The sequence below is a fragment of the Penicillium bovifimosum genome (assembly GCF_028826915.1).
Source record: "Penicillium bovifimosum strain IBT 22155 chromosome Unknown utg000006l_segment0_segment0, whole genome shotgun sequence".
NCBI lineage: Eukaryota > Fungi > Ascomycota > Eurotiomycetes > Eurotiales > Aspergillaceae > Penicillium > Penicillium bovifimosum.
The window spans coordinates 696,094-722,619 of record NW_026622715.1 but is presented as its reverse complement, the minus strand read 5'-3'; the positions used below and the strand labels follow the sequence as shown (position 1 = coordinate 722,619).

General features: G+C 51.7%; 6 protein-coding genes across 6 annotated transcripts; 4 read left to right on the top strand and 2 right to left on the bottom strand.

Annotated features, from left to right (window-relative positions):
• Window positions 1-890: 890 nt before the first annotated feature.
• On the top strand, window positions 891-13,237 carry N7515_007904 (hybrid PKS-NRPS biosynthetic cluster; the record flags this gene model as incomplete). Its single annotated transcript, XM_056668648.1, is given in 8 exon segments — window positions 891-1,527; window positions 1,589-2,227; window positions 2,285-5,057; window positions 5,070-5,335; window positions 5,409-7,641; window positions 7,706-8,427; window positions 8,488-10,308; window positions 10,365-13,237. The coding sequence occupies 8 exon segments, from the start codon at window positions 891-893 to the stop codon at window positions 13,235-13,237; spliced, it is 11,964 nt and encodes a 3,987-aa protein (XP_056518478.1).
• Window positions 13,238-14,249: 1,012 nt separating this feature from the next.
• N7515_007903 (isopenicillin N synthase family dioxygenase) lies at window positions 14,250-15,273 on the bottom strand (the record flags this gene model as incomplete). The annotated part of the gene is made up of 2 exons (XM_056668647.1): window positions 14,250-14,894; window positions 14,959-15,273. The coding sequence occupies 2 exons, from the start codon at window positions 15,271-15,273 to the stop codon at window positions 14,250-14,252; spliced, it is 960 nt and encodes a 319-aa protein (XP_056518477.1).
• A 436-nt stretch (window positions 15,274-15,709) lies between these two features.
• Window positions 15,710-17,104, top strand: N7515_007902 (FAD-dependent oxidoreductase; the record flags this gene model as incomplete). Its single annotated transcript, XM_056668646.1, has 4 exons — window positions 15,710-15,852; window positions 15,916-16,054; window positions 16,107-16,302; window positions 16,365-17,104. The coding sequence occupies 4 exons, from the start codon at window positions 15,710-15,712 to the stop codon at window positions 17,102-17,104; spliced, it is 1,218 nt and encodes a 405-aa protein (XP_056518476.1).
• A 751-nt stretch (window positions 17,105-17,855) lies between these two features.
• Window positions 17,856-19,072, bottom strand: N7515_007901 (uncharacterized protein; the record flags this gene model as incomplete). The annotated part of the gene is made up of 2 exons (XM_056668645.1): window positions 17,856-18,387; window positions 18,471-19,072. The coding sequence occupies 2 exons, from the start codon at window positions 19,070-19,072 to the stop codon at window positions 17,856-17,858; spliced, it is 1,134 nt and encodes a 377-aa protein (XP_056518475.1).
• A 542-nt stretch (window positions 19,073-19,614) lies between these two features.
• Window positions 19,615-23,186, top strand: N7515_007900 (bifunctional cytochrome P450/NADPH--P450 reductase; the record flags this gene model as incomplete). The annotated part of the gene is made up of 4 exons (XM_056668644.1): window positions 19,615-20,086; window positions 20,148-20,181; window positions 20,252-21,083; window positions 21,171-23,186. The coding sequence occupies 4 exons, from the start codon at window positions 19,615-19,617 to the stop codon at window positions 23,184-23,186; spliced, it is 3,354 nt and encodes a 1,117-aa protein (XP_056518474.1).
• A 1,730-nt stretch (window positions 23,187-24,916) lies between these two features.
• On the top strand, window positions 24,917-26,458 carry N7515_007899 (uncharacterized protein; the record flags this gene model as incomplete). The annotated part of the gene is made up of 1 exon (XM_056668643.1): window positions 24,917-26,458. One exon carries the CDS (start codon window positions 24,917-24,919, stop codon window positions 26,456-26,458), a length of 1,542 nt encoding a protein of 513 aa, XP_056518473.1.
• Between the last annotated feature and the right edge of the window lie 68 nt (window positions 26,459-26,526).

Below are 26,526 nucleotides of genomic sequence, written 5' to 3'. Positions count from 1 at the left end.
CCGGTCTGAATCACCTAATGGTCCATTCAGATACTAGTGCGTACTGTAATCCACCGAGTCAACAGTTCCTCTGAGCCCGATGGAAGAAGATGACAAATAAATACCCGACCTTCAGCGGCAGCCCGTGACATCTGAACAGTGAACACCTGCCAACGTTGCATCTCTCTAAAACAGGTCCCCCACTACGTGTCTTTGCTGCGTGGAATCATTACGAAATATCGCACCCGGAGGAAACAACGGCACCTACTGTCGGCTAGCAACTCGTATTCGCAAATCTGAACCATTGAACCCCATAATATTGGAACCGAATACAGGGATCAGCAGGCGCGGCGGCGCCCGACCTGAAAACACCGAGTCGAGTCCAATTGCCAGATTACCCCGAATTAGTAACTAAACCCCACAGAGAATGGCTAACTAACTAGTTAGAGTAAGCCGTAAGTGAGAAGCCCTCCACGGCTGCAGCACTTCGGTGATTATTCACTCAACCATCTGTTCGGCTCTAACATAAGCTCTTCGGCGGTACTCACTCCATCAGCAATGTAGCCCGAAAACACCCTCAGTGGCTCCACGATCGGCCATATTATCGATCGACGACAAGAGCCGAATTGCTACAGCCCGCTCAGGGCTGGCAGATGAGTGTCCTGCAGTTGACAATGTGGCGTTGAAGACGGAGCTCAATCGACGAAGGCTCTTTAATGCATTACTTACCCTCGAATCTAGTTGTCAATAGCCAAAACGAGGATTTAGGTATATTTCGTCCGAAGCTTTTGATATTGTCTGCATAATCTTGGTGAGCCGTTGAGCACACTGATAGTAGCAAATTGCCCCGGCTAGCTCTCTACAATCTCGCAATCAACGATCCTCCGAGGAAGAAGCCACGAAGAAGAAAGATGATAACTCCCCGTTCAGAGCCCATCGCTATTGTGGGAAGCGGCTGTCGCTTCCCAGGAGGCGCCAATTGCCCCTCTGCGCTGTGGAACTTGGTGGACAAGCCTCAGGACGTGTGTCAAGAAATCCCGGCAGATCGCTTCAACACGACTGGTTTCTATCATCCGGACGGCAGCCACCATGGCACAACCAACGTGCACAACGCGTATCTCTTGCAGGAAGACTTGAAGCTGTTTGACACGGCCTTTTTCAATATCAGCCCAAACGAGGCGGATTCTATCGACCCACAGCAGCGCCTCCTCTTGGAAACCGTGTACGAAGCCCTAGAGGCCGGTGGACACACTTTGGAGAGCTTGCGTGGCTCCGACACAGCAGTGTACGTGGGAACGATGGGAGTTGACTATAACGACACCCTGCTCCGGGACATCAACACCATACCGACCTACTTCGCTACCGGCACTAACCGCGCCATCATTTCGAACCGCGTTTCCTACTTCTTCGACTGGCACGGGCCCAGTATGACTATTGATACGGCCTGTTCTTCCAGCTTGGTCGCGGTGCATCAAGGTGTTCGGGCCTTGAGATCAGGTGAATCCCGCGTGGCAGTGGCGTGTGGTACTCAGGTAATTTTGGGACCTGGTAAGTTCTTGGATATGAACAAAATCGGCCAAGGTACGCGCAAACTAATCAGGACATATAGAGGTATTCATTTTCGAGAGCAAGATGAAAATGCTATCACCCACCGGCCGATCCCGAATGTGGGATGCTGATGCGGACGGCTATGCTCGCGGAGAAGGTGTGGCAACGGTCATCTTGAAGCGCCTCAGCGATGCCATTGCAGACGGAGACCACATTGAATGTTTGATCCGCGAGACGGGCATCAACCAGGATGGCTACTCCAACGGTATCACGGTGCCGAGCACTGAGGCGCAGGCAGCGCTCATCCGCCAAACGTATGCGCGAGCAGGCCTGGATCCGACAAATCCTCTGCATCGTCCGCAGTTCTTCGAGGCTCATGGAACGGGTACCAAAGCAGGCGATCCAAAGGAGGCCGCCGCAATTCATCAGTGCTTTGGTCAGCGAGGCCAGGACGAAGTTCCACTCTACGTTGGATCCGTGAAGACGGTCATCGGCCATACAGAGGGCGCGGCTGGTCTAGCGGGCCTCTTGAAAGCCTCTGGGATAATTCAAAGGGGAACAATCCCTCCAAATCTACTATTCAACCAACTGAATCCATCCATCACGCCATTTTACCAGGGCTTGAAGGTCCCCACGACTCAGCTCCCTTGGCCTCTGCTACCAGAAGGGGTTCCGCGACGCGTCAGTGTCAATAGTTTTGGTATGTTTCAGGAAATTATCTATAACCCTACTGGAGACTGACCATTTACGTTAATAGGCTTTGGTGGCAGCAACGCCCATGCTATCCTCGAGGAGTATCGGCCAGCAGTACTTGGAACCACGCTTGCGTCTTCAGTGCGACGTGTTCCATTGACCCCATACACATTCTCTGCCATTTCTGACTCGTCACTTGTTGAGCAACTCCAAGCCTATTCCGAATTCTTGAAGAAAACTCCCGAGACCAGTCCACTCGATCTCGCATACACACTGCAATCACGACGAAGCCAGCTACCTATCAAGGCTGCTTTCTCCGCGACTACCATAGAGAAACTGTCGTTGAAGATCGACGAGAAGCTCGCTCTATTGAAGCAAACCCCCGGTAATGCCGTGGGAATTCGCTCCAACAACAAGCAGTCGACTCCCCATGTCTTAGGCATATTCACCGGTCAAGGCGCACAGTGGGCGGCAATGGGCTCGCAATTGATTCTTTCCTCCGAGTATGTACGCACGCGTCTTCGTGAGCTGTCGGAATCTCTCAACACTCTTCCCTCCACTGATCGCCCGCAGTGGGATCTCCAGGAAGAGATCCTCGCTGGGGCCAAGACTTCACGACTTGCTGAGGCCGCACTGTCTCAGCCCTTGTGTACCGCCATTCAGATTGTGCTTGTTGATCTGCTGAAAACTGCTGGAATCGTATTCAATGCGGTAGTGGGCCACTCATCTGGGGAGATTGCTGCAGCATATGCGGCGGGCTTTCTCTCAGCTCATGATGCCATTCGCATTGCGTACTATCGGGGCACCTATGCTCACCTGGCCGGTAACTCCGCCACCGGGCATAAAGGGTCTATGATGGCAGTTGGAACGTCACTGGAAGACGCGCAAGAGCTGACTAAACTCCGGGCCTTCAGAGATCGACTGGCTATCGCAGCTCATAATTCGTCCGCCAGTGTAACTTTGTCCGGCGATGCTGATGCTGTACTCCATGCGAAGAATGTCTTTGACGAGGAGAAGAAGTTTGCGCGGCTTTTGAAGGTCGACACCGCCTATCACTCTTCTCATATGTTGCTGTGTGGTGAGCCGTATGTCCGCTCATTGGAATCATGCAGCATCCGCGTGATAAAAGACAGAAGCACGGCCTGTTCCTGGTTCTCGAGCGTTAACCCCAGTGAGCACGCTATGGAGTGTGAAGACAACCTCCAAAGCACCTATTGGCGGGACAACATGACGAATCCTGTTCTTTTCTACGATGCGGTGAAAAATGCCATCACCAGTGATCCGCAGCTCGCCCTCGCTATTGAAGTTGGACCCCACCCTGCCCTCAAGGGCCCGGCTGTGCAGAATATGTCAGATCACTCAAGCCCACTCCTCTACACGGGTGTGCTGAGCCGTGGAAAAGACGACGTTGAGGCATTTTCTGATGCGCTCGGGTTTGTGTGGGCGAATCTTGGTGGATCTAGCGTCGACTTCCGATCGTTTGAAACAGTTGTGTCTGGACGTGATTCCCAGCCGAACTTGGTGGTTGGCCTGCCATCCTACCGTTGGAACCATGCGCGACAGCACTGGCTTGAATCCCGTCGATCAAAGAAGATGCGCGGACGGAAGCAAGCATTCCACGAAATCGTCGGCCTTCTGTCCCCCGACTCGACACCGCGAGACATGCGTTGGACGAACGTGCTCAAACCATCAGAAATTCCATGGCTTGATGGACATCAGCTGCAAGGTCAAACAGTCTTTCCTGCTGCTGGGTACGTTGCTATGGCGTTTGAATCCACCCGCACGCTTGCTGGAAATATACCTGTTCGCTTCCTTGAGCTCAATAATCTGAACATTCCACGCGCCATCACCTTCGAGGACGAAAATGCCGGGGTAGAGACACTTGTGACCCTGACGGCTATTTCATCGAGCAAGGAAACCATCACGGCTGATTTCTCCTGCTACTCGTCTCCAGCGCTAGCTGTGGACCAAGAGATGGAGCTGATGGCGAGTGGCTCCGTGAGAATTGTCTTCGGTACTTCTGACGTCGCCACTCTTTGTTCCGCCCCTCTTGACGAGCACAACATGTCTTCAATTGAAGCCGATAACTTCTACTCCTCGCTTGCAAAGTTTGGATATGGATATTACGGCCCCTTCCGCGGCATGTCATCATTGAAACGGAAACTGAATGCATCTTCGGTTATGATAGACACGTACGCGCAGACTGATGCTGATACCTCTGTGTATGCCGTTCATCCTAGTATGCTGGACGTGGCTTTCCAAGCATCAATTCTTGCCTACTCAGCCCCCGATGACGAGCGTCTCTGGTCGCTGCATGTCCCGACATCCATCCAGAGAATCCGAGTGAACCCGGAGCTTTGCCTCTCCTTGTCAACTTCTGGATCTCGTGTACCCGCTCGTGCAACCTTAGACCACTCTGACTCCTTCAGCGCGAGCATAGAGATCTATGCCGAGGACGGTGAGCACTCCATGATTCAGGTTGAGGACCTGACCATCAAGCCATTTGCTCCGGCAACTGAAGCAGACGATCGTCGTCTGTTTTCGCGTATACACTTTGACGTCGCCTCCCCAGACGGAGCCTCTGTCGTCGCTGGAGCCCGTCCATCGACAGAAGAGATTGACTTGGCCACAATATGCGAGAGAGTCTCGTACTACTATGTCAGAAAGTGGAGATCGGAGATCAGCGAGACAGACTGGGCAAACGGCCAGGACCATCATTCCAGTCTCCGGGAATATGTGAACCATACGTTTGATACGGCTTCAGGTGGAAAACACCCATGTATCAAGAAGGAGTGGACGAACGACACCAAAGAGGAAATCGAGAAATTGATCAGCAGGTGAGAATCCAGCGTGGCTGGCGAGAGAAAAATGATTATAACTCGAGCAATATCTAGGTTCTCGGACAATGTCGACTTGAAGCTGATCTCGGCGGTGGGTGAGAACATTCCCGCCGCCGTACGAGGCGAGACGACCATCTTGGAACATATGCTCCCGGACAACATGCTCGACGACTTCTATAAGAAGGGTCTTGGTTTCCAGAGATATAATACTTTCTTGGCCGGCATGATGAAGCAGATGATACATCGATATCCCCACGCTAGGATCCTCGAAATAGGTAAGCCAATCATCAAATGGAACTCCGTCTCCCGCCATAGGATCCTTTGCTAACATCATCAATTGAACAAAAGGTGCCGGAACTGGTGGAGCTACAAAAGCCGTTTTGGAAAGCATTGGCACCTCTTTCTCCTCGTATACATATACAGACGTGTCAGTGGGTTTCTTCCAACAGGCCTCGGAGCTGTTCAAGGAGTACAGCAATCAGATGGCATTCAAGGTTTTGGATATTGAGAAGCCGCCTTCCGGCCAAGGCTACGAGCCTCACTCATATGACATTGTCATCGCCTCCAATGTTCTACATGCAACCGCATCGCTCCAGAGAACACTTGAGCACACGAGGCAGCTTCTCAAGCCAGGTGGATATCTTTTACTGCTCGAATTGACCAACAATGGACCAACCCGCTTCAGTAACATTATGGGCGGCCTTCCTGGTTGGTGGCTGGGAGTTGACGACGGCCGCAAATACGCACCTACCATCACCCCGGGACGCTGGCATACTGCTCTTCGCAAAGCTGGCTTCGGTGGAATTGATGCCATCACCCCTGAGATTGACCAACTGTCCTGGCCGTTGTCTATCATGGCGTCACAGGCCGTGAATGATCAAGTGAACTTCCTCCGGCGTCCCCTAGTGAAGACTTTGTCCTCCACCACAATTAACATGGAGAGCCTTGTTATCATGGGCACCGGAAGCCTTGAAAGTGCTCAGATCGCCGAGGAGTTGGAAGACCTTCTTGATGGATTCTTCCGTCATATCACCATTCTTGACGGCTTACCCACCGAGGACGATGCTCTTTTGGTGCCTCCCATGAGCGTATTTATCAACCTTGTGGACATTGCTTCCCCAATTTTCCGAGGGATGACGGCCGAGAAAATGGAAAGTTTGAAGCGAGTGTACGACTTGGCGAAGCAGATTCTCTGGATCACCGTGGGTGCCCAGGGAGACGAGCCATACCACATGGCAAGTATAAGCTTCAGCCGCGCCATGAGTCACGAGGCCGGACACATTTTCTTGAATCATCTCGATATGTCGGGTCTCAACCAAGACACCTCCAGGATCATCGCTGAATATCTCTTGCGGCAAACTGCCCTTGACGAATGGCAGTCGTCGTCTAGTCAAAAAGACAAGTTGCTTTGGTCAAAGGAGCCAGAGGCATTCTACAATCATGGCCACCTCATGGTTCCCCGACTGATCAGCAACGTTGATCAGAATGCTCGAATCAATTCTGCCAGACGAGTTATCACCAAGACTATACCTACATCAGCCTCAAAAATTGCCATTCTACCGTCCTCCGATTCTTTCTCGCTTGTGGAACAGATCATCCCTACGCCAATCGAAGCCCATGAAAGACTTGTGGGGATCGAGCGCTCAAGTTTGATGGCGCTTCGTGTCGCAGCGGACACCTTCCTGTTCATTGGGTTCGGGAAGGACAGGACCACACAGGAGAGCCTGTTGGTGCTTTCGTGTTCCAATTCCAACGAGGTGGTTCCCCATGCCCGTGTCCCGGTTGAGCCTACTCAATCATCTGAACAGCTTCTTGTTGCTGTTGCCAGCGAGTGTGTATCTGCATCCCTTATGGAAAATGTACCCTCAGGTAGTAGCATGGTGATTCATGGTACCAGCAGCGATCGCTTCTTCATCGACGCGCTTTCGCGGCGAGCAGTGACAAAAAGAATCTGCTTGACTGTCACTACTGACAATGAGAGTTTCAATCGCACACAAGGGCTGAATTGGATGAGGCTGAGTGCACGCATGCCCAAACAGACAATCCGACAGCTGTTGCAGTCAGCCAGGGCCACGCACTATCTCGATTTGACGACAACTGTTTCTGAGCTTAGCCAGATCATTTCTGCTGTCCTGCCTTCACAACACAAGAGAATTGAGCTTGCTGAACTCTTCCGTGAAGAATCGCTATTGTCAGGCGAAACGACGAAACTGACCAGTCGGCTGAAGGACGCTCTTGGAAGCCTGTCAGACACGTCAGACGTTGATGTTCAGGACTTGGTCGTTCCACTCCATCATGTGAGGGATCAACCACGGCCTAGCTATACGACGGCAGTGGTCGACTGGAGCGCAAGTGAAAATGTTACTGTAGATGTGCGACCTCTCGATGCGCAGCGCCTTTTCTCTCAAGACAAGACATACTTGCTCATTGGGCTTTCAGGCCAAATTGGCCAGTCACTTTGTGACTGGATGGTCTCCAACGGAGCCGGCTGCGTATGCCTAACGAGTCGCAATCCTGATGTTGACAAGGACTGGCTGAAGACTTTTGAGGCAAAGGATGCCACCGTGAGAATATACTCGATGTAAGTGTCGCTCTTGATCGCTATCCTAGAGCTCTGCACGAGTGCTAACACGCCGATCAAACAGGGATATTACAGATAAGGCCGCCTTGGAACGAGTTGTGAGCGATGTCAGAGCCACTTGTCCGCCCATTGCCGGTGTTGCCAACGGAGCGATGGTGCTAAAAGACATCTTGTTCTCGAAGATGTCTGTGGAAACGATGCAGGCTGTCCTGGGGCCAAAGATTGACGGAACACGCAATCTTGATGAAATATTTTACAACGAACCTCTGGACTTCTTCATCCTGTTTTCGTCATCAGCCTGTGTGATCGGCAACTCCGGCCAATCAAACTATGCCGCAGCCAACGGGTTCTTGAATGGTCTAGCTAAACAGCGACGCAAACGTGGTCTGGCTGCCTCGGCAATGGATATCGGGCGTGTCGCCGGCATTGGCTATGTCGAGACGGCTGGCAAGGCTGTCATGCAACAGTTGACCCGGTTCGGCCTCATGGCCATTAACGAGCTTGAGCTGCACCACATGTTTGCTGAAACTGTCCTGGCTGGGTACCCTAGGAACGAGGACAAAGCTGGCATTACCAATGCTGTAGTGACTACTGGCATCCGAACTATCCGCGATGATGAGGATATCTTGGGTCCATGGTTTGACAATCCCCTTTTCTCACACTGCATAATTGAGTCCCGGGACACTCAAACAGCCACGGATACTCAGGATAAAAAAGCTTCGATTCCCGTAGCTGCACAGTTGAGAATGGCATCCACAATGGAGGAAGCTCTTGAAATCGTGAAAAGTGAGCATTCGACCTAGGCCATTACATATTTGAAAGTCTTGACGCTAATGAGTTACCTAGGCTGCTTTGCTGACAAGCTGCGCGTTATCCTGCAACTTTCTGATCAATCCATCCATCACGATGTCCCCCTTGTTGAACTTGGTCTCGACTCGTTGGTCGCAGTGGAAGTGCGATCCTGGTTCCTGAAGGAGCTCAAGGTCGACATACCGGTGTTGAAGGTTGTTGGTGGAGCATCCTTGGCAGAGATATGTGAACAAGCTCTCATGAAGTTGCCCGAAGACATCATTTCGGGTGTTGGTGGAGCCAAGGAGACGCCACGATCACCTTCTCCTCCGTCATCGGGCTCAACTGAACCTCGAGTGGCGCGTTCCAGCAGTCCATCCTCTTCCGACTCCACTCCTCCCAGCGTGACTCCCAGTAACGATGGTGCCCTCACACCGTCTTCCTCGACTCAGCTGTCATCAGCGTCCACTTCGTTCGAGGACCTCGGAGAATTGACAAAGCAAAAGGAAATTGTCAGACCCTCGAGCCGATTTCTCAAGAGGGAACTAATTTCGCTCGGACAATCACGTTTCTGGTTCCTCCGGCTTCTACTCGACGACCAGACGACATCTAACGTTGCTTTCTACTATCGCATCACCGGCAATCTGCGTATTGGCGATCTGGAGCGAGCAGTCCGTACTGTCACTACTCGCCACGAAGCGCTGCGCACCTGCTTTGTTGAAGACGAGACCCAGGGTGAACGGGCTTACCAGAATGTCATGAGCAGCTCTCCCTTGCGACTTGAGCGGAAAGAAATTCGTTCGGTCGACGATGTGGCCCTCGAATACTCCAAGCTGAAGGGATACTCCTTTGACCTTGAAAGTGGTGATTTGATTCGACTTTTGCTACTTTCGCTGTCGCCCACATCGCATTATTTGCTAGTCAATTATCATCATATTCTGATGGATGGTGTTAGTTTCCAGGTCTTCCTCTCGGATCTAGAGAAGGCCTACAATGGAGATCCACTGGGAGCACCTCCGCGGCAATTCCCTGCCTTCTCGGCCGCCCAGCGGAATGCTCTTGAGACCGGAGGCATGGCACAGGAGTTACAATACTGGCGAGGGGTGTTCCCAGTTGGCGAGCAGCCACCCGTTCTGCCGCTCTTGCCTATGGCCAAGTCTCCTTCCCGATTGCCGATGAAGAATTTCGACGTCCATCAAGTACAATATCGACTTGACCCAGCACTGAGGGCACGTATCAAGTCGATGGCGAAAGGTCAACGATCTACGCCATTCCACTTTTACTTGGCCGCGTTCAAAGCAATGCTATTCAGATTCACCGACGTGGAAGACTTGACAATCGGAATTGCCGATGCTAACCGCACCACAGACGATGTAATGAAGAGCATTGGTTTCTTCTTGAATCTGCTGGTCCTACGATTCCGCCGGCACTCCGATCAAAGCTTTAGCGATGCCGTATCCGAGGCTCGCATTACCAGCTATGCAGCGCTCGCAAATTCCCGACTTCCCTTTGACGTGTTGCTGAGCGATTTCGGTGTGGCTCGCTCTTCGTCCTATAGTCCCTTCTTCCAGGCATTCTTTGACTATCGCCAAGGTGCGCAGGAAAGGCATCCTTGGGGCAATACGCAGTTCGAGTTCCAGGAACTTCACCCCGGACGCACTTCCTACGACATCACACTGGATGTCACGGACAATGAGTCAGATGCTCTGATCATGCTGCGGGTTCAAAAAAGTCTTTACGATATCACCTCGGCAAATCTTCTCTTGGAGACTTACGTGCACCTTTTGGATACCGTCTCCATCGATATGACGCTACGTCTTCAGGATACGCCGCTCTTTGGCACAAAACAGCTTACCCAGGCAATCAAAATAGGCAGAGGTGAGCCTGGCTTTGTCCATTTACGAATGCTCCATCTGATTAACCAAATGTATTAGGTCGTTCTCTGATTTCTGACTGGCCATCGACACTTCCGCATCGTATTGATGAAGTGGCCCAGGAGAACCCAGATAAGATAGCGCTGGTCGATGGGATCAATCAAGACTTGACGTACTCCGACATGATATATCGGATTGAGGCTATTTCCCAGGCTCTTCAAAACGTCGACATAGGCCCTGGCTCGCGTGTCTTGGTGTTCCAGACCGCGGCTTCTGATTGGGTGTGCTCCATGCTGGCCATCATGCGCATCGGAGCCATTTATGTCCCCCTGGACCTCCGCAATCCTGTTGCCCGGTTGGCAGTGGTTGCAAATGACTGTCAACCAGGCGCCATTCTCGCGGACCATACCACACGTGGAGACGTGGCCAATTTGAGCGTGCCGTCTGCCTTCACAATCGACGTGTCTAGCCTCCCGAGAAAGCCTTCGTCTCATATTCCCAACCGTGCGCAGGGGGCCTCTCCCGCGGCAATTTTATATACGAGTGGCTCGACAGGAACCCCGAAGGGGATCATCGTCACGCATTCCGGTCTCCGCAATGAGATAGAAGGCTACACGAAGGAATGGGAACTCGGGCCAGAACGAACATTGCAACAAAGTGCTTTCACCTTTAACCACTCTTCTGACCAGATCTACACTGGCCTGGTGAACGGTGGTACCGTTTACATTGTACCGTGGAGCAAGCGCGGCGACCCTATCGAAATCACGAAAATTATCAAGGACAACGCAATCACCTACACCAAAGCGACTCCGTCTGAGTACTCACTGTGGATGCAGTTCGGGGCGGACAATATTTCTCAAGCTACACAATGGCGTCGCGCCTTTGGTGGCGGAGAGCCTTTGACCAGCGTCGTCACGCAGCAATTCGCCGACCTTGGGCTCCCGCTTCTTCGGGTTTACAACTCATACGGACCAACCGAGATCTCCATTTCATCGACCAAGATGGAGCTCGACTACCGGAACCAGAAGAAAATGGACGACGGTCGCATTCCTTGTGGTTACTCGTTGCCAAACTATCACGTATATGTTGTTGACGAGAAGCTGAAGCCACTACCAGCAGGTATGCCTGGAGAGATATGCATTGGCGGGGCTGGCGTTGCGATTGGATATCTCAACAAGGAACTTACCGATCAGCATTTCATCGCCAACCCGTTCACAACCCCTGAGGATGTCAGCCATGGATGGACACGAATGTACCGCACTGGGGATATCGGACATCTCCAGGATGATGGTGCTATGGTCTTTCACAGTCGCATGGCAGGCGACACGCAGATCAAGATCCGGGGGATTCGAATCGAGCTGAGTGACATCGAGACCAATATCATTTCCGCCTCTGGGGGCGTTTTGCAAGATGCTGTCGTCACCCTTCGCGAGGGAGATCCTGACTTCCTTGTCGCCCATGTTGTGCTCAGGCGGGAGCATCTAATCTCAGACCAAGAATCCTTCCTCCAGCAGCTGCTGAGCCGGCTCCCACTTCCACCATACATGATTCCAGTCCTCGCGATCCCACTAGAGTCTCTTCCTTTGACCAACCACTCCAAGGTGGATCGCAAAGCGCTGGGGTCCCTTCCGCTACCTCAACGAATTCAAAGTTCTCAGACAAACGGGGAACTGACGAGTACCATGAGGCAGTTGGAGCAAATCTGGCGGGAGATTCTTGGAAACTCCGGACTCGATCTCGACATCCACCCATCCACCAACTTCTTCCATGTGGGCGGTAACTCCCTTCTGGTAATCCGTCTTCAGCAACACATACGTCAGGTGTTCAATGTCGTGATCCGCCTTGCCGAGCTACTGGACGCTAGCACGCTGGGTGACATGGCGCGCAAGGTCGAAGAAGGTATTGACCTCGACCTTATCAACTGGGAAGAGGAGACGGCACCCCCTTCTATTCCTGATTTCATCAAAGATGTGACTGGAGGTCGTGCCAATCAGCAGCAGCCCCTGACAATTTTGCTCACCGGTGCAACGAGCTACATTGCCAAATATCTTATTCCGCAACTCGCTGCCAGACCAGATGTTCAAAGAATTCATTGCGTCGCTGTGAGAGAGAAGGAATCGGAAGGACGTCGTGAAATTTATCAGTCTTCCAAATTGGTGATTCATGAGGGTGACTTGACGGTACCACAACTTGGTCTGTCTGAGCAGGAGTTCCGCTCGCTATCCAGCACTGTGGATGCCATAGTGCACCTTGGCGCCGTTCGATCGTTCTGGGACAACTATCATGCCCTCAAAGCGTGCAATGTCCTTCCTACCCGGGAGTTGGTCAAGCTTGCTACCCCGCGCAGTATTCCTATCCACTACATCTCGACGGTAGGAGTGCTATCCCGAAAAGCTGAAGCCGCTGAGATTTCTGCTGCGTCGTGTGTTCCCGCGACTGATGGATCTAACGGTTATGTGGCGTCGCGCTGGGCCAGTGAGCGAATCTTGGAACGTGCATCGCAAAGCCTACGCATCCCGGCTTCTATCTATCGCTTCCTTCCTTCCATCCAACAAACATCACCACAGGATGTGCTGGACGAATTTGCGCGCTTTGTTGATGTGTCTGGAGTCATGCCTAGCATGGATGGATGGGAAGGACGGATTGATATGGTTCCTGCCGAGCAGATTGCCAATTGGCTATCTCAATCAGTTGTTGCGGATGACTGCGCAGGCTTCACTCGATTCTCGCATTATGAAAGCCATGTCGCGGTTGATGTGGGCGTTCTGAGAGATTACCTTGAAACGAAGAAAGGTAGTCTGGGACTGAAAAGGATGCCTGGTCTTCGATGGATTGGACTCATCAAGGCGCTCGGTTTTGGTTATTTCTTGACGTCGCAAGACGTCACTGTTGGCGACCATCAGGATGGCCAAACATACGAATCACGGCGGTAGTTGGACCCAGTGCTGATGGCTTGCTTGGGTCCTGTCAATTCTCGTCTCTTCTCGTTATAGTTATGTCTTTTGTTACAATTTTATAGAATCAATGGAATGACCTTCTTTGTATGGATTAAGTCTTGTGCATAGATATGTGTCATTCTTCTGTTACTGGTCTACTCCGTACAAAATGGGACATCCATTTCGTTGAACTTCATTACCTGTTCCTCTCTGTTAGTACTTAGATAGTTTATTGTTGGATCTAAAGCTAGCTGCTAGGTTGCCTGCTCTCTCTCTCTCTTTCTCCTCTTCGTCGACTAGAATATACACGGGGCTCTCTTTATCTATCCTCCATCTGTATTGTATTCAATGATTAGGCTATCTGGCCTCAAAACGGCCGAATCCCACCAAGAGACTGCTAGTAGGTTACAGTTGCCCGTTGATTAATATTGTCACATGGGTATCTGAAACAAGACACAACCCCGGGTCGCGGCGAGAGATAAACCATCTAAGTAACACTTCAAGCGTGTACCTCTAACCTAAGTGTTAAGTATATACGAAAAGTGAACGGGCCATGTGTAGGTACAGTACCTCTGAATAAAGTATCAACAAAAATCTTCTGTCCAGTTGTCAGTGTCCTGCTCACCAACTGGCAAGCCTCCAGCCGACTGGCAAGGCTATATGCCGTCTGAGGTGTACATCTTCCCTCGATAGAGCGTCAATGCATCGCCCATGACGTTCAGATCAATTCCTCAGACAGGCTGAAGATAATCTAAAGTAGAGGGCAAACCAAATTGAATAATGGAATGTTGTCTACATAGGTATCAAGTTGAATTCATGGATGCTCTGCCTCAAATTTAAACATTTAGTCAAGGGCGAGGCCCTAGGAAACTTGGGTTAACGCTTTTTTTTTTGGTGCGCAGGCGCACCTTTTTGTGGACTATTCCTTCAATTCATGATAACGAGTTTTCTAATACTGGGACTGGCGTATGGCGACTCCGTCTAATATTCCTTGAAGAAAGACGCTGTCTTACTGGGCCCCAGAAACCACCTCCTTTGCAAGGGAAAATTGATTCGCAAAACGTCTCACCAGCAGCTGGCCCACGGTGTCTTTGTTAGGATCGTTTGGATTCAGAGGGTTTGTGGCGTCGAAGTCGCCGTGCCAAAATGTAGCACATGAAAGGCGTTCGGAATCAGACTTGTTAATGACTCTGTGCTTGGCGCTTCTGTATACACCTCCTGACCATTTCTGGATCATGTCGCCGCAGTTGATAACAAGCACATTTTCGATCGAGGGGACCGGCAACCACTGCTCTGTCTCATCGTGCCAAACCTCCAGACCTTCCCTGTCAGGCTGTTGAAGCAAGACAGTGACACCCCCAAAGTCGGAATGAGCACCAACACCGAACTGGCCAGGCAATGTTGCGCTGGTTGGTGGGTAACGGATCATCTTCATCATGATAATGGGGCGTTTGGTGAAGCTCTCCATGAGGTTAGTGGAGTAACCGAGGCCCTGCAAGAGGATTTGCCAAATGGTTTTCCCTAACTCGGAAGTCTGGTCGTAGTAGTCCGACACTGGCTCTTTGAACTGGTCTACTGGGAGATCAGGCCAGATATTCGGACCGTGAAACCCGGGAGGCTCGATGACGGGGTCATCCCGACCGATGTAGAAGGCCTAGGGCTGGGATTAGTATGTCTCGCCTTGCTATATTGTCCATTCTGTGGATAAACCGACATACCTCTTTTGAGTCTGGTAAGTCGTCTCCATCTCGAAGTGTCATTCCCGACGCCTCGTATCCACGGCGACATGGGTTTTTAAGGAATGACATTTCAACCTTATCCTCCTTGGGAAGGCTGAAAAGGTTGTTCAGAGCCTGAAATAGCCCGTTCTGTGAAGCTGAGGTCACGCCGTGGCCCTCAATTTGAAAGAAGCCATACTTCTGACACGCTTCCCGGACCTCTGCGATGACGGCTTCACGGTCCTGAGGGGAATGCGGGTGGATATATCGATCGAGATTGATGATGGGCAGCACAACAGCGTCACCTCCGGTCATGATGCGGATTCCGTGCAAAAAGAAGTGACTTGAACAGAGATCGTGATAAAAGAAGCCTCGGGAGTCATAGGTTTGGGTGTCATTCAGCACATCTACAATCTACATGGATTTATATAAGACCGATGCAGCAGCAGTCGTATCGTATGGTATCCTACTTGTAATTCAACCTAACCCTTGCAACGTCGTAATGCCGAGCTCGTTCGGCGCATTTCTTTACGAAGAAGCGTTCGGTGTTTCGTGAGTGTCAGCAAATCACCGAATGTTGACATGCTAGCATTGCGCTACCCAATAATGAAGGACGCTATCAATATGGAAACCCATGGGCCATGATTAAAAAATGGGAAAATACTTAAGCCATAGTTCTCTCAATTCCACAGTATACAGCCGCCAATTGCCGCCCAAGCACTAATTATTCACTCTACTACTATCCATCCTGATGCATGTGCTGATCGTCGGAGGAGGTCTCGGGGGGCTCAGCCTTGCTCAATGCCTTCGAAAGCAAGGCATTTCGTTCGAGGTCTTCGAGCGCGATGCCAATTCGCAATCCCGCCCCCAGGGATGGGCAATTGCCATCCACAGGTATATAACTACCCCGTTGCTCTGCTGCTCAGCTAGGCCTGTCGTGTTAACTCACAGTTGCAGTATCATTGACCAACTCGCCGAGGCCTTTCCGTCGGATATGCCGGATCTGAAAGAGGCGACAAATCATCTCGCACCTCTGAAGCTTCCTGCTCAGATTGGATTATATTTCCCCAACAGGGAAGGTCGTCTTGGTGTACAGGTATTGTATCCAATATTAGTGACCCCAACGATAACCTGGCTCACGCATGCAGGACTCCCCTGAGCTCCCGATCGTCCGCTCTGAGCGCCGTCGGCTCCGGGACTGGTTGTCAACCAACATACCCATCCAATGGAACAAACGAGTCAGCAAAATCCAGTCCGATGACGACGGGGTTACTGTCTTCTTTGAGGATGGCACAAGTGCCAAGGGAGATATTCTTGTCGGTGCGGACGGTATCAAGAGCGTGGGTAGGTCAAGCCCTCCCCGAAGCTTGAAACTTCATATTTTCGATCTAACAGCACGTATTTAGTCCGAGAGAACTTAACCCAACGTACCAGTGATGAGATGCTCAAGCTTGTTCCGATTGCTGCAATCGTCGGGGAATTGGACCTGTCTGGAGAAGCGTTCAAGCGTCAGCTTGCCCTGGGCCACAGTGCCTACATCTTCGTCAGCCCTGATCTTGGGTTCTGGAACTTCGGAGGACTGCATCATGTCCACCCCGACGGTGTTTCCGGTCGCCACTACTGGATGTACATGGAGCCAGACCCCAATGTGGCCGAGCCAAATCACTGGCTGCAGACGGCAACTCGCGAGGAGAAGCTGAATTATGTCTTGAAAAAGGTGTCGAAGATGCCGCCGAAGTTTCGGGAGATCTTTGAATCTACACCCGCTTCCGGTATTAAAGAGGAGCCTCATATCTGGCGTGATCTGGAGCTCGAGAGCCTACCAGCAGGTCGTGTCATTCTGGTGGGAGATGCAGCCCACGCGATGACTCCGTTCCGGGGTGAAGGGGGGTATCACACGTTCATTGATTGTTTGGAACTGTCGAGAATACTCGGCAAGATAGATTCTACTGACATTGCAGCAGTCAAGGAAGCGGTCGCTGGATACAACGCGGAAATGCTGGAACGTGGCGTGGAGGCAGTGCGGAACTCAAGGGGTGAACAGGGAGACCGAAAAGCTCAAGATCGCAAATCGAAAGTGGTTTCGGCTATGCAGGAGGCAAAGCCTCTTCCGGAGTCTGAGATCGTTCTCGAAGCTATGGCATGAGCTTGCACATGTTCTTGTTTACCTAGGTCTCACAGCTAGTGTACGTCGAGAATTGCGCCATGCCCGCGGTGTAGAGAGAGAAAGAGAGAGAGAATCCATTCGGCTTTTCGTAACTTAAGGTCACATGTAGCCTTCGCGCTAATTTCCCTGCGCGCAACATCCCGAAATGATGCCTCAGGCATCGGGCTCAGATAAGATCTTAGGTTACGTCGCTTATCGCCCTCCCTCCGGGGTACACACAACACACATCTCTTGTCTTTTGAACCGTTTTTCAGTATGATTCCTATGAGTTCCCAGTAAGTCTCAGGACGCCTGGATGTCCCGGCATGCTACCATCTCCTGATCTGCAGTCCTCCCATCGTCCTGTCTGCCGCGCTTTTCCCACTCCATTAGTTAGAGCAAAACGTGCGACAAACATCTACCCATGCGTACCTTCTATTCGAATTTTGAACACAAGCGGCCTTGTTCATGAAAATGGCTGTATCTGAAAGGAGGCAAGCAGATACATTGTGGACGATGACGCTTTGGGACGTCGGGACTGTTAGCAACTCGCAATATCAATGGTATCGTCATTGTCATGTTGGCCCTCGACAAGCATATCACTGGTACCACGGTCGTCTACAAGAGCATGATCGTATGTCATGCAGATGCAAGTAAAGACAACTCATACCTGATCCAATGCTATATAATTCACTCAAGCTCAGTTCCTGGGTTGGTAGCTTGGGACCGCTCCTTCGGCATCATCCAAGAACTATGAGATGACATACACAAGTTTCTCTCCAGACATTGCCTGACTGCGAATTATATCAACACCACGAATGACCCCTTCCCAGCCCCCACTCTGGACCTTAGCCGGGTGGGTATCCAACAAACCACGATCCAGCAGCGCTTGGACCGCTGTAAATGCCCGAGCTCCAAATTCCCTGTCTTCAGGCCGCGCTTCACGACCATATTCTCCGTCCAAGGCGACTTTGTGACCGAAGATTGTAAGGACCATAACCCACGACGGCTGAATAGTCAAGGAGCGACTCTGTGCGATAGCTTCCCGGAAAGGCTCAAGAGACACGTACCGGCCACCGGCACGGCCGATGGCAGCGTAGCAGAGCTGGGTCGTGTCGGCTTGGGTGACGCAGTCAAGAGCATAAGCCAACTCGCCTCCCGTGGCTGTACGAATATCCGCTGCACATGTCGGGCTGCGATAGTCGAACACCATTTCGGCACCAAAGCGGCGGGCCAAGTCGAAGTTGGCTGTCGAGCAAGTCGCAATGGGGCGTAGACCAGCTCTGAGCAATGAAAAGAATGGTTAGTCAACTGAGAAAGAGATCGACACGCATACTGCACATGTCAACAATCAAGGTTCACTCACTGTTTAAGCAGTTGAAGAGCACGTGTGCCAGTCGCGGTGCTGCCGCCGGCAACCAGAACAAACTCCTTGCCCTCATGCGTTTCCGGGGACTCATCCTTCGCCGACTGATCATATTGCAGCTGCTCTAAAGATGCGGGTACACGCAGCTCATGGAAGAGGCCTAACGTAGCTGTGGCAGTTCCGGTCCCAAGGGTCGCGGCTTCTTCGAAGCTCATATGTTCTGGAATCTTCAACAGCAAATCCGCGTACGCCCCCACATATTCAGCAAAGGCGCCCACGTCCTTCTTCAACGTATTCATGCCATGGACCAGGCCGGCTACCCTATCACCCACTGATAGGCGTCCCGCTGTAAGAGCGTCGGCTCCCAGGGCTACAACGATGCCAGCGAAGTCATAACCATGGATTGCCCCAACTGCTGCGCTGTAGTCGAGCATTTTTGCGTCAGCAGGGTTGATGGCAACCGCAGAAGTTTTGACAATGACCATGTCATCAGCCAATTGAGGAATGGGTATGTCGTGTTGGATTGCGAGCTTTCCTGGTCCCTGTGCCACGACGGCTGTTTGCCGTTGAGGAAGTGACCATGTTGGACAGAGTGACGGCATGGCAAGATACGGTCTTTAGACAGGGGAGAAGGTATAGAGTAGAATTTGTCAAAGTTTCGTTAGGTAGAGAGTAGGTATTTTATTGGTCTGGCGCTCTTAAGTGTCCCATCCATACCTAGTCCGTCGTCAGGTAACCTAATTACGTGAAGTATTGACGGTGATGGTCCAATAGGTTTGGAAGAGGCTGATGCAGGTGTCGGCGATATATTATGACAAAACCACCGAAAAGATAAAGCCATCGCCGAACCTACCCAACGAACTATGTCAGACAACCGAAAATATTCCCAAGGTCGCCGAATAATGCCCCTCAATACCTAGATTCGGCCAGTGGTTCCCGCAGAAGCTGAATCAAAGTATGTAAGTCCAAAAACTGGCTCTGCTGTTGCCGACACACCTGTGGAAGTTCTCAACCTGGGAACGGAATATACCACGAGAGAAGTAAACAACGAGGTAAGTCCCTACGTAGGTTAAGCTGCATCCTTTGTACCAAAACTAAACAAAAGTAAGAAGGATTTTTACGCTCGGTCACCCTGTCTTCAAAGATGGCCGTGGAATCTTTGTCTTGTCCGGCTCACACAGGCACCGAGGAGCACCAACACGAAGCCATGGCGTGTCCAGTGCCAAAAGAAGAGAAAAATTACCGTTTACAGTCAGATGTAAAAGAGGACATTGATCACTCGAGTTTACTCGCTATCCCATCGCCACCGCATCAGCACTACTTTGGTCTGCTGGGGCACGCCCCCGACTTGGACTCCGTTCTCCCAGTACGGACCTACTGGATGCTCATGGATCAGTATGCGCCAATCTTCCAGCTCGATCTTAACATGCCCTTCCCACGCGTCTTTGTGGGTAGTCGGGAGCTCGTGAATGAGATGGCAGATGATACCCGCTTCACCAAGTTCACTCATCGACTCCATCGAGAGATGAGAGCTGTCTTTGGCGATGGCTTATTCTCTGCCGAATCGACGGATAAAGCATGGTGGAAGGCTCATCGTTTACTTGTTCCCGCATTTGGTTGGTCGTCTCTGGCTGCATGCCTTGCGAAGGGCATTTGAACTAACTCGTCCTTGAATAGGACCTGTCGGACTTCGCAAGATGTTTGATGATATGTATGTCCCACTCCATACATTCTATTTGGAGAGACAATCTAACGCAGTTCCCTCATTTGTGCTTTACCAGGCAGGATATCTCTGCGCAGCTGGTTCTAAAATGGGATAGATTCGGCCCGGAACAAGAGATCGAGTTGATTGACGACATGTCGCGGCTAACGTTTGATACGATCGGTCTTTGTGCCTTTGGTTACCGCTTCAACGAATTCTACACGGAGGGGCCACATCCATTTATGAGACAACTGAAAGAATCAATCGTGGAGTCAGGAAAGCGCGCTAATCGCCCGGACTTAATGAACCAGCTCTACTTCCGCCGAGATGAGCAGCATCGGCAGGAGAACATTGTTAAAATGAGGGAACTCTGCCGGCAAATCATCCAGGAGCGACTTGAAAATCCCAAACCTGAGGCCAATGACTTGCTCAACGTGATGCTGCACGGCGTTGATCAGGAGACTGGTGAGAAGCTTGGGTTAGAAAATGTCGTCTTCCAGATTCCCACGCTCCTTGGTGGCGGTTACGAGACGACAAGCTCCACGCTCTGCTTCATCTATTACTTCCTCTGCAACAATCCCGATAAACTGGATAAGGCTCGAGATGAAGTGGATCAAATTGTTGGAGACAAAGTCCTCAGTTACGACATGCTTCGGAAGTTGAGATATCTCGACGCAGTTATGAAGGAGTCGCTACGCTTGCAGCACCCTGTCAGCCTGTTAACCAGGTTCGCCACACGAGACACTGTCATTGGAGGCAAGTATCTCATCAATAAAGGGCAGACAGTGTCTGGAATCTGGCGTCATTTCCACCGCGACCCCGAGGTATGGGGAGCGGATGCCGATGAATTTCGACCCGAACGCATGCTGGATGTGAATTTCTCGAAATTACCCACCAATGCTTGGAAGCCCGTGAGTGACGAGACCTAGCCCGAACCATTTTGCGCTCCGTGTAAGTGCCGCGGAAGTCCAATTCATAGCTAACGCAGGTTTACACAGTTTGGCGACGGCTTGCGTGCGTGCATCGGTAGGGGTTTTGCGGAACAAGAGATCTTGATTAACCTGGCCATGGTCCTGCAAAAGTTCGACATTGAAAAGGTCAATCCGGAATACGAACTTGATCTGACAGGTCAAATGGGGGTCAAGCCAGTGAATTTCAAGATCCGTGTCCGTCGTCGCTCACACCGATCCCTAACGGACGGCATACCTGGAGGCGTCGCGGCTCAAGAATCTGCAGAGACGTATCAGACCAAGAAGCGACAACAGGAGACCGCGCCCAGACCACCTAAAGAGACGAAGGCCGTATCAATCTTTTTCGGGGGCAATCAAGGCACTTCGGAGAGCCTGGTGCAGGGGCTCTCCAAGGTTGCTCCCCAATTTGGCCTCGAACTCGATATTCAAGAGCTCGACGCGGCAACGGAAGGTCTGCCGACAGATAAGCCCAGCATTATCGTCACGCCATCATACGAGGGCAGACCGCCGGACAATGCAAAGAAATTTGTCTCCTGGATCGAAAACCTTGTTTCGAAAGGACAAACGTTGCCAGGAAAGCCGAAGTTCGCCGTCTTTGGCGTGGGGAACAGCGACTGGGTACATACTTTCCACCGTATCCCAATTTTGATCGACGCATCTCTGGAGAAGCTGGGTGCCGAACGCATCATGGAAGCTGGCTTTGCGAATGTGAAACGCGACCTCTTTGGGCCGTGGGAGGCATGGAGCCAGAGCCTGTGTATGCTGCTGTCGGGCATAACGCTGCAAGACCAGTCAACTCAGGTTGGCGTTGACGTGCACATCGAAGACGGCAAGTCGAATACATTCTTTCAGCTGACGGGCGGCGAGGAAATGATTACAGGCGTCATCGCAACCAACTTTGAGCTCGCGGGCGCTTCCGATGGCCCTGCCAAACGACATACTGAAATCAGACTTCCTGCGAGCTGTGGGTACCGATCGGGGGATTATCTGACCATCCAGGGTCAAAATTCAGATGAAGCGGTGGCCCGAGTCATGAAGCGATTTTCCCTCATGGCCGGAAGTGTGATGAGTGTCCGGTCAAACAAAGAGTTCCTCCCTACCAAACCGGTCGCAGTGGAGCACTTTCTTCGGAGTAGAGTCGAGCTTGCTGCACCTATCAGCAGAAGACAGCTCGAGATACTGGCCTCGTTTGCTCAAGAAGACAGCGCCGAACATACTCAGCTAACAACAATGCATGAAGACGTGTGTTACCAGCGACTTTTAGACCAACGATACTCCATCATTGATGTCCTCGAGGAGGTTCCACAGCTTCCTTTGACTTTTGGGGTCTATATTGACCTGCTTCTCCCCTTGGCACCTCGAGTGTTCTCCATTTCATCCTCCCCTTTCGAAACAGCAAAGCGATCTTCGAAAGACTCCGTCATCGCAAGCATCACATTCGATGTCTTCGACTCTGAAGCCATGAGTGGCCACGGCACATTTCATGGAGTAGCGAGCTCCTACCTCGCCGGCTGCGTACCGGGAGACTCGATCCTGTGTTCCATTCGACCAACGAAAGTGCCCTTCCAGCTCCCTTCGACGCCGGAAACGCCTATCATCATGGTTGCCGCAGGGACAGGCATTGCGCCTATGCGTGCCTTTTGTCAAGAGCGAGCAGCTATCCATTTTGCAGGTCAAAAACTCGGCCCTGCCCTACTCTTCTTTGGCTGCAGACACCCGGAGAAGGACTACCTGTACCGGTCCGAATTTGAAAAGTGGGAGAAGGAGGGTATTGTCGAAGTTGTGCCTTGCTTTTCACGTCCTGACGACGGGAGCAAGGGACGATATGTCCCAGACGCGCTGTGGGATCAGCGGGAACGGGCGTGGGAGATGTTTGAGGATGGGGCACGCATCTACACCTGCGGACGCGCAGGCAGACTGGGCCGAAGCGCTGCGTCAGCGTGGAGGCGAATCTGGACGGAGAAGACGGGCAATAGTGAGACGGAAGCACTGGAGTGGTTGGATTCGGTGAAACATGATAGATATATCAGTGACATCTACTGAGACATCTGTTGATCGCGCCATATTGTGCGGAGTACCTATCACCTAGATAGTCTGCAAAGCCCGACGGCCGACTCAAACCAACTGTCTGTTGCCCGAGATATTGGCTCTGCAAGCCGGGCTGAGGCCTCAACATCTCTGATTTCATCTCTACCTTATCCTTACACACTAGTTACGCAATGGCCAGGGCTCGTTTATAACTCTGTAGTTCCATGGATCTCACTCTCGCTTGTATTTTTACATCTACAAATGGCTGTAAGAGTACCTCTTCAGAGAGTCAGAATTAGAGTACCTCACTTTCACGATAGACACTTCTTGCCAATCTAACCCTCATAGACATTTCATTATTGTCAACTACTGTGCGTACAAGGCAATAAGCTCGATGGATGTGCCCCAAGCAGGGCTTACAGCCGAAAAAACCACCTACTGTCGACCAACAAGCCAATCAACCCAGTGCCTGTCTCCGAAAAATGAGATTATGATGAACCCATTGCTCTGAGTATTCTGGTGGAATAAAGAGCAGAGCAGATATCTGCGATATTTATCTTATCATCTCGGGAGAGGTGTGTTACCCATGGAACGGAACAGTACTCCGTACCTACCATGGTAAGCGTAATGTTCTGCTGGGCAGAAAAAGGGGTATATCGTAGATTTGGTTCGTCGCCCGTAGGAGCCCCGCCACAACGGGGCGGTGAGGCCGCCATTGAAGCGCGCCTCCAAGTGGAGGCCAATCAGATCACTGTTCCTCTCTCTTTGACGAGTCTCAGGCTCTTAGCCCGAAACTGCCTTGGCAAGAGGCATGCGGGAAGTCAGGGATATTAGACGATAAGCTATTTTGAAACAGCTGGACGATCATTTCTGCTCGGAGACGTTACTCCGTACTTGAAGTAGCGAGGCCGATCCCACATCCCTGAACTAAGAACTTCTGAACTTCCTGAAGAGATGAAAGAAACAGAGGCTGGACGTCTCTATCATCATGTGTGTATGGGTATGTACACAGGTGGAAGTTGAGATCTTTCCAGACAAAAGATGCAAAGAAATTGAACTAAACAGAAAATAGTCTAGCGTCTCCTTCGACTCATCGACTCTTCACTCTACTGTGGACTGGTACACAGCATAGACTTAGACTTGTCCTTCCCCACCTTGCTTTAATTTCTCTTCTCTAACCCACCTCCACTTTCAAATCCCTATGCTAATCAAATTCTACGGCTGTGGCGTGAACTGGGGTTAGCTCTCTCCTAATCCCTCCTTCACTTCTCTTTGTTTCCTTTCTTTCAGCCTTGGGACTATTTCTTTTCCGCCTTATTGGCACCGACATTCCTTCATATCCCATATCCCGATCTTTTCTACTTTGTTTTTCTTTCTGAGACCGGCAAACGCCCGTCCCGTGAGTACTAGCTCTGGCATGATGTTCCTTATATCCTACATTGTACGCTCTCGTTTGTAACATGGGTCGGTTCTTCAGCTAACGCGCGTTTGAAGCCTTCATAGTCCCACAAGTCGACTAAACTTCACCCTGGCCCTTATTCGAATCCTCCGCAATTGATACCCTTATACCCTTTGTTTCTCGACACTCGCTCACAATCTTTTTATTCTTATTGTACTTTCTGATTCATCTCGCAACGCTATATACCCTATGTACCCGTGACGCATATTGCTTGTAATGACCCAACTGGCTCCCATACGCATCCTTTATATGTCTACTGTCCGACTGTGATACTTCGGATCTCATCATGTCGAGATGCCCCGCACGGTCGATTGCCAGCGCGGGCAGTGAGTCGGCTGGAAGCCCCCGACAACGATCATCTCCCGCCCGGGGAGAGCGCTCAGCTTCGAATCCGGCATCTTACATCGGAGATCGCGACCACTATGACACGGCGCTGCCGTCGATGGACTTTCGGTCTCCGCCTATGTTCCCTTCTCAGTCGTCTATCGCCCATCGCCGAACAGGAAGCACGTTGAAAACGGTCATGCGCAAGATCTTCAATCGGAAAAGGCAGAGCCAGGCCGATGAACTGGAAGAAACCCCATTTGAATCGAGCTTTGGCAGACCACCAGTGAGAAATTCAGGGCCAGCGAAAGGCAGATCATTGGCTGTCCCGCCAGCTCTCAATCTGAACACACAGCGGAGTAGTCCACTCTCCGCGGAGAACCTCCAGCTCGCGGAAGCCCATCTGTCTCCGCTGTCGCCTCTACATTCTGGGAGTTTGCATGAGCCTTTACCGGGCGGTATGCCGCCCCGTCGCCGACGTGCAACCCTTCCTAGCGTGGTCTTCTCAGATGACGGGTCGCGGTATGGCGTCGCATCCACGGCTATATCCGACCCGCAGGAGGATAGAAGCTATGTCCCAGACCGGAGACATAGCCTCCTCTCGCACCGGCTATCCAGAAGCACAGAGGCCTTACGCGAGATGGCAGATCAGCTACCAGAGATACCAGCTGAATGGTCAGCGCGTACAGCTTCCGCCCCCGGACCAGCCTCAATCCGGGGCTCTCCCTCCCCGCCCTTGGACGAAAGCTCCAACAGCGGCCAATCCAGACGACCCTCCACAGGAACGACCGTTACCAACGTAACACCCGAATCCGCCGCTCCCTCCGTGCTGGAAATGGAGCCAGCCGCCGACCAAGCCAGCCTCCCGAACGTTGCCCATTTCGTCAGCACAATGCAGCAAGACGACAACGTCACCCTAGAACAGCGTCTAACAACACTGGAAGTAAAACTCATCGACCTGGAATTCGCCATCGCGCGAATGCAAACCTCCGACCACGACAAAACATCCCGTCCACGACACCCCGCATCCACAGGATCCCTCTCCTCCCGCCGCCACAAACCCGCCATCCTCTCCGACAGCGACACATCCCCCTTGCCGAGCGCATACACCCGCCCCTCGAGCACAAGCACGATCCGCCCGGACACCATGAACACGCGCACCCTCCGCCCCGCCCCCTCCGCAACATCGCTGTCAGACTACAACGGCGTCTCTATTGAGCAGTACAGCACGCTCGTCACGCTTCTGCGCCGTGAGCAGACCGCGCGCAGGAACTTGGAGGCCCAAGTTGGCGGCTTACGGGACGATATTCGGCTCCTGCAGCGGGCGACGATGCAGCCTATGCGTCTTCGTCGGGATCTGAGTGATTCGGGTAGTTCGCCGAGGGATGATAAGGGGGCGGATAGTGAATCCGAGTGGGATCGGTCGGAGATTTATTCTCGGGATGATCCTTTTGGTCAGCCGAAGTGGGAGAGGCAGAGGGTTGTTACTGCTCCTATGATCTGATCTTCGTTCTGGTTAAGAATATGTCCAGCGCATGTCTGCTCGGAGCTATGCTACCTCCGCTTAATACC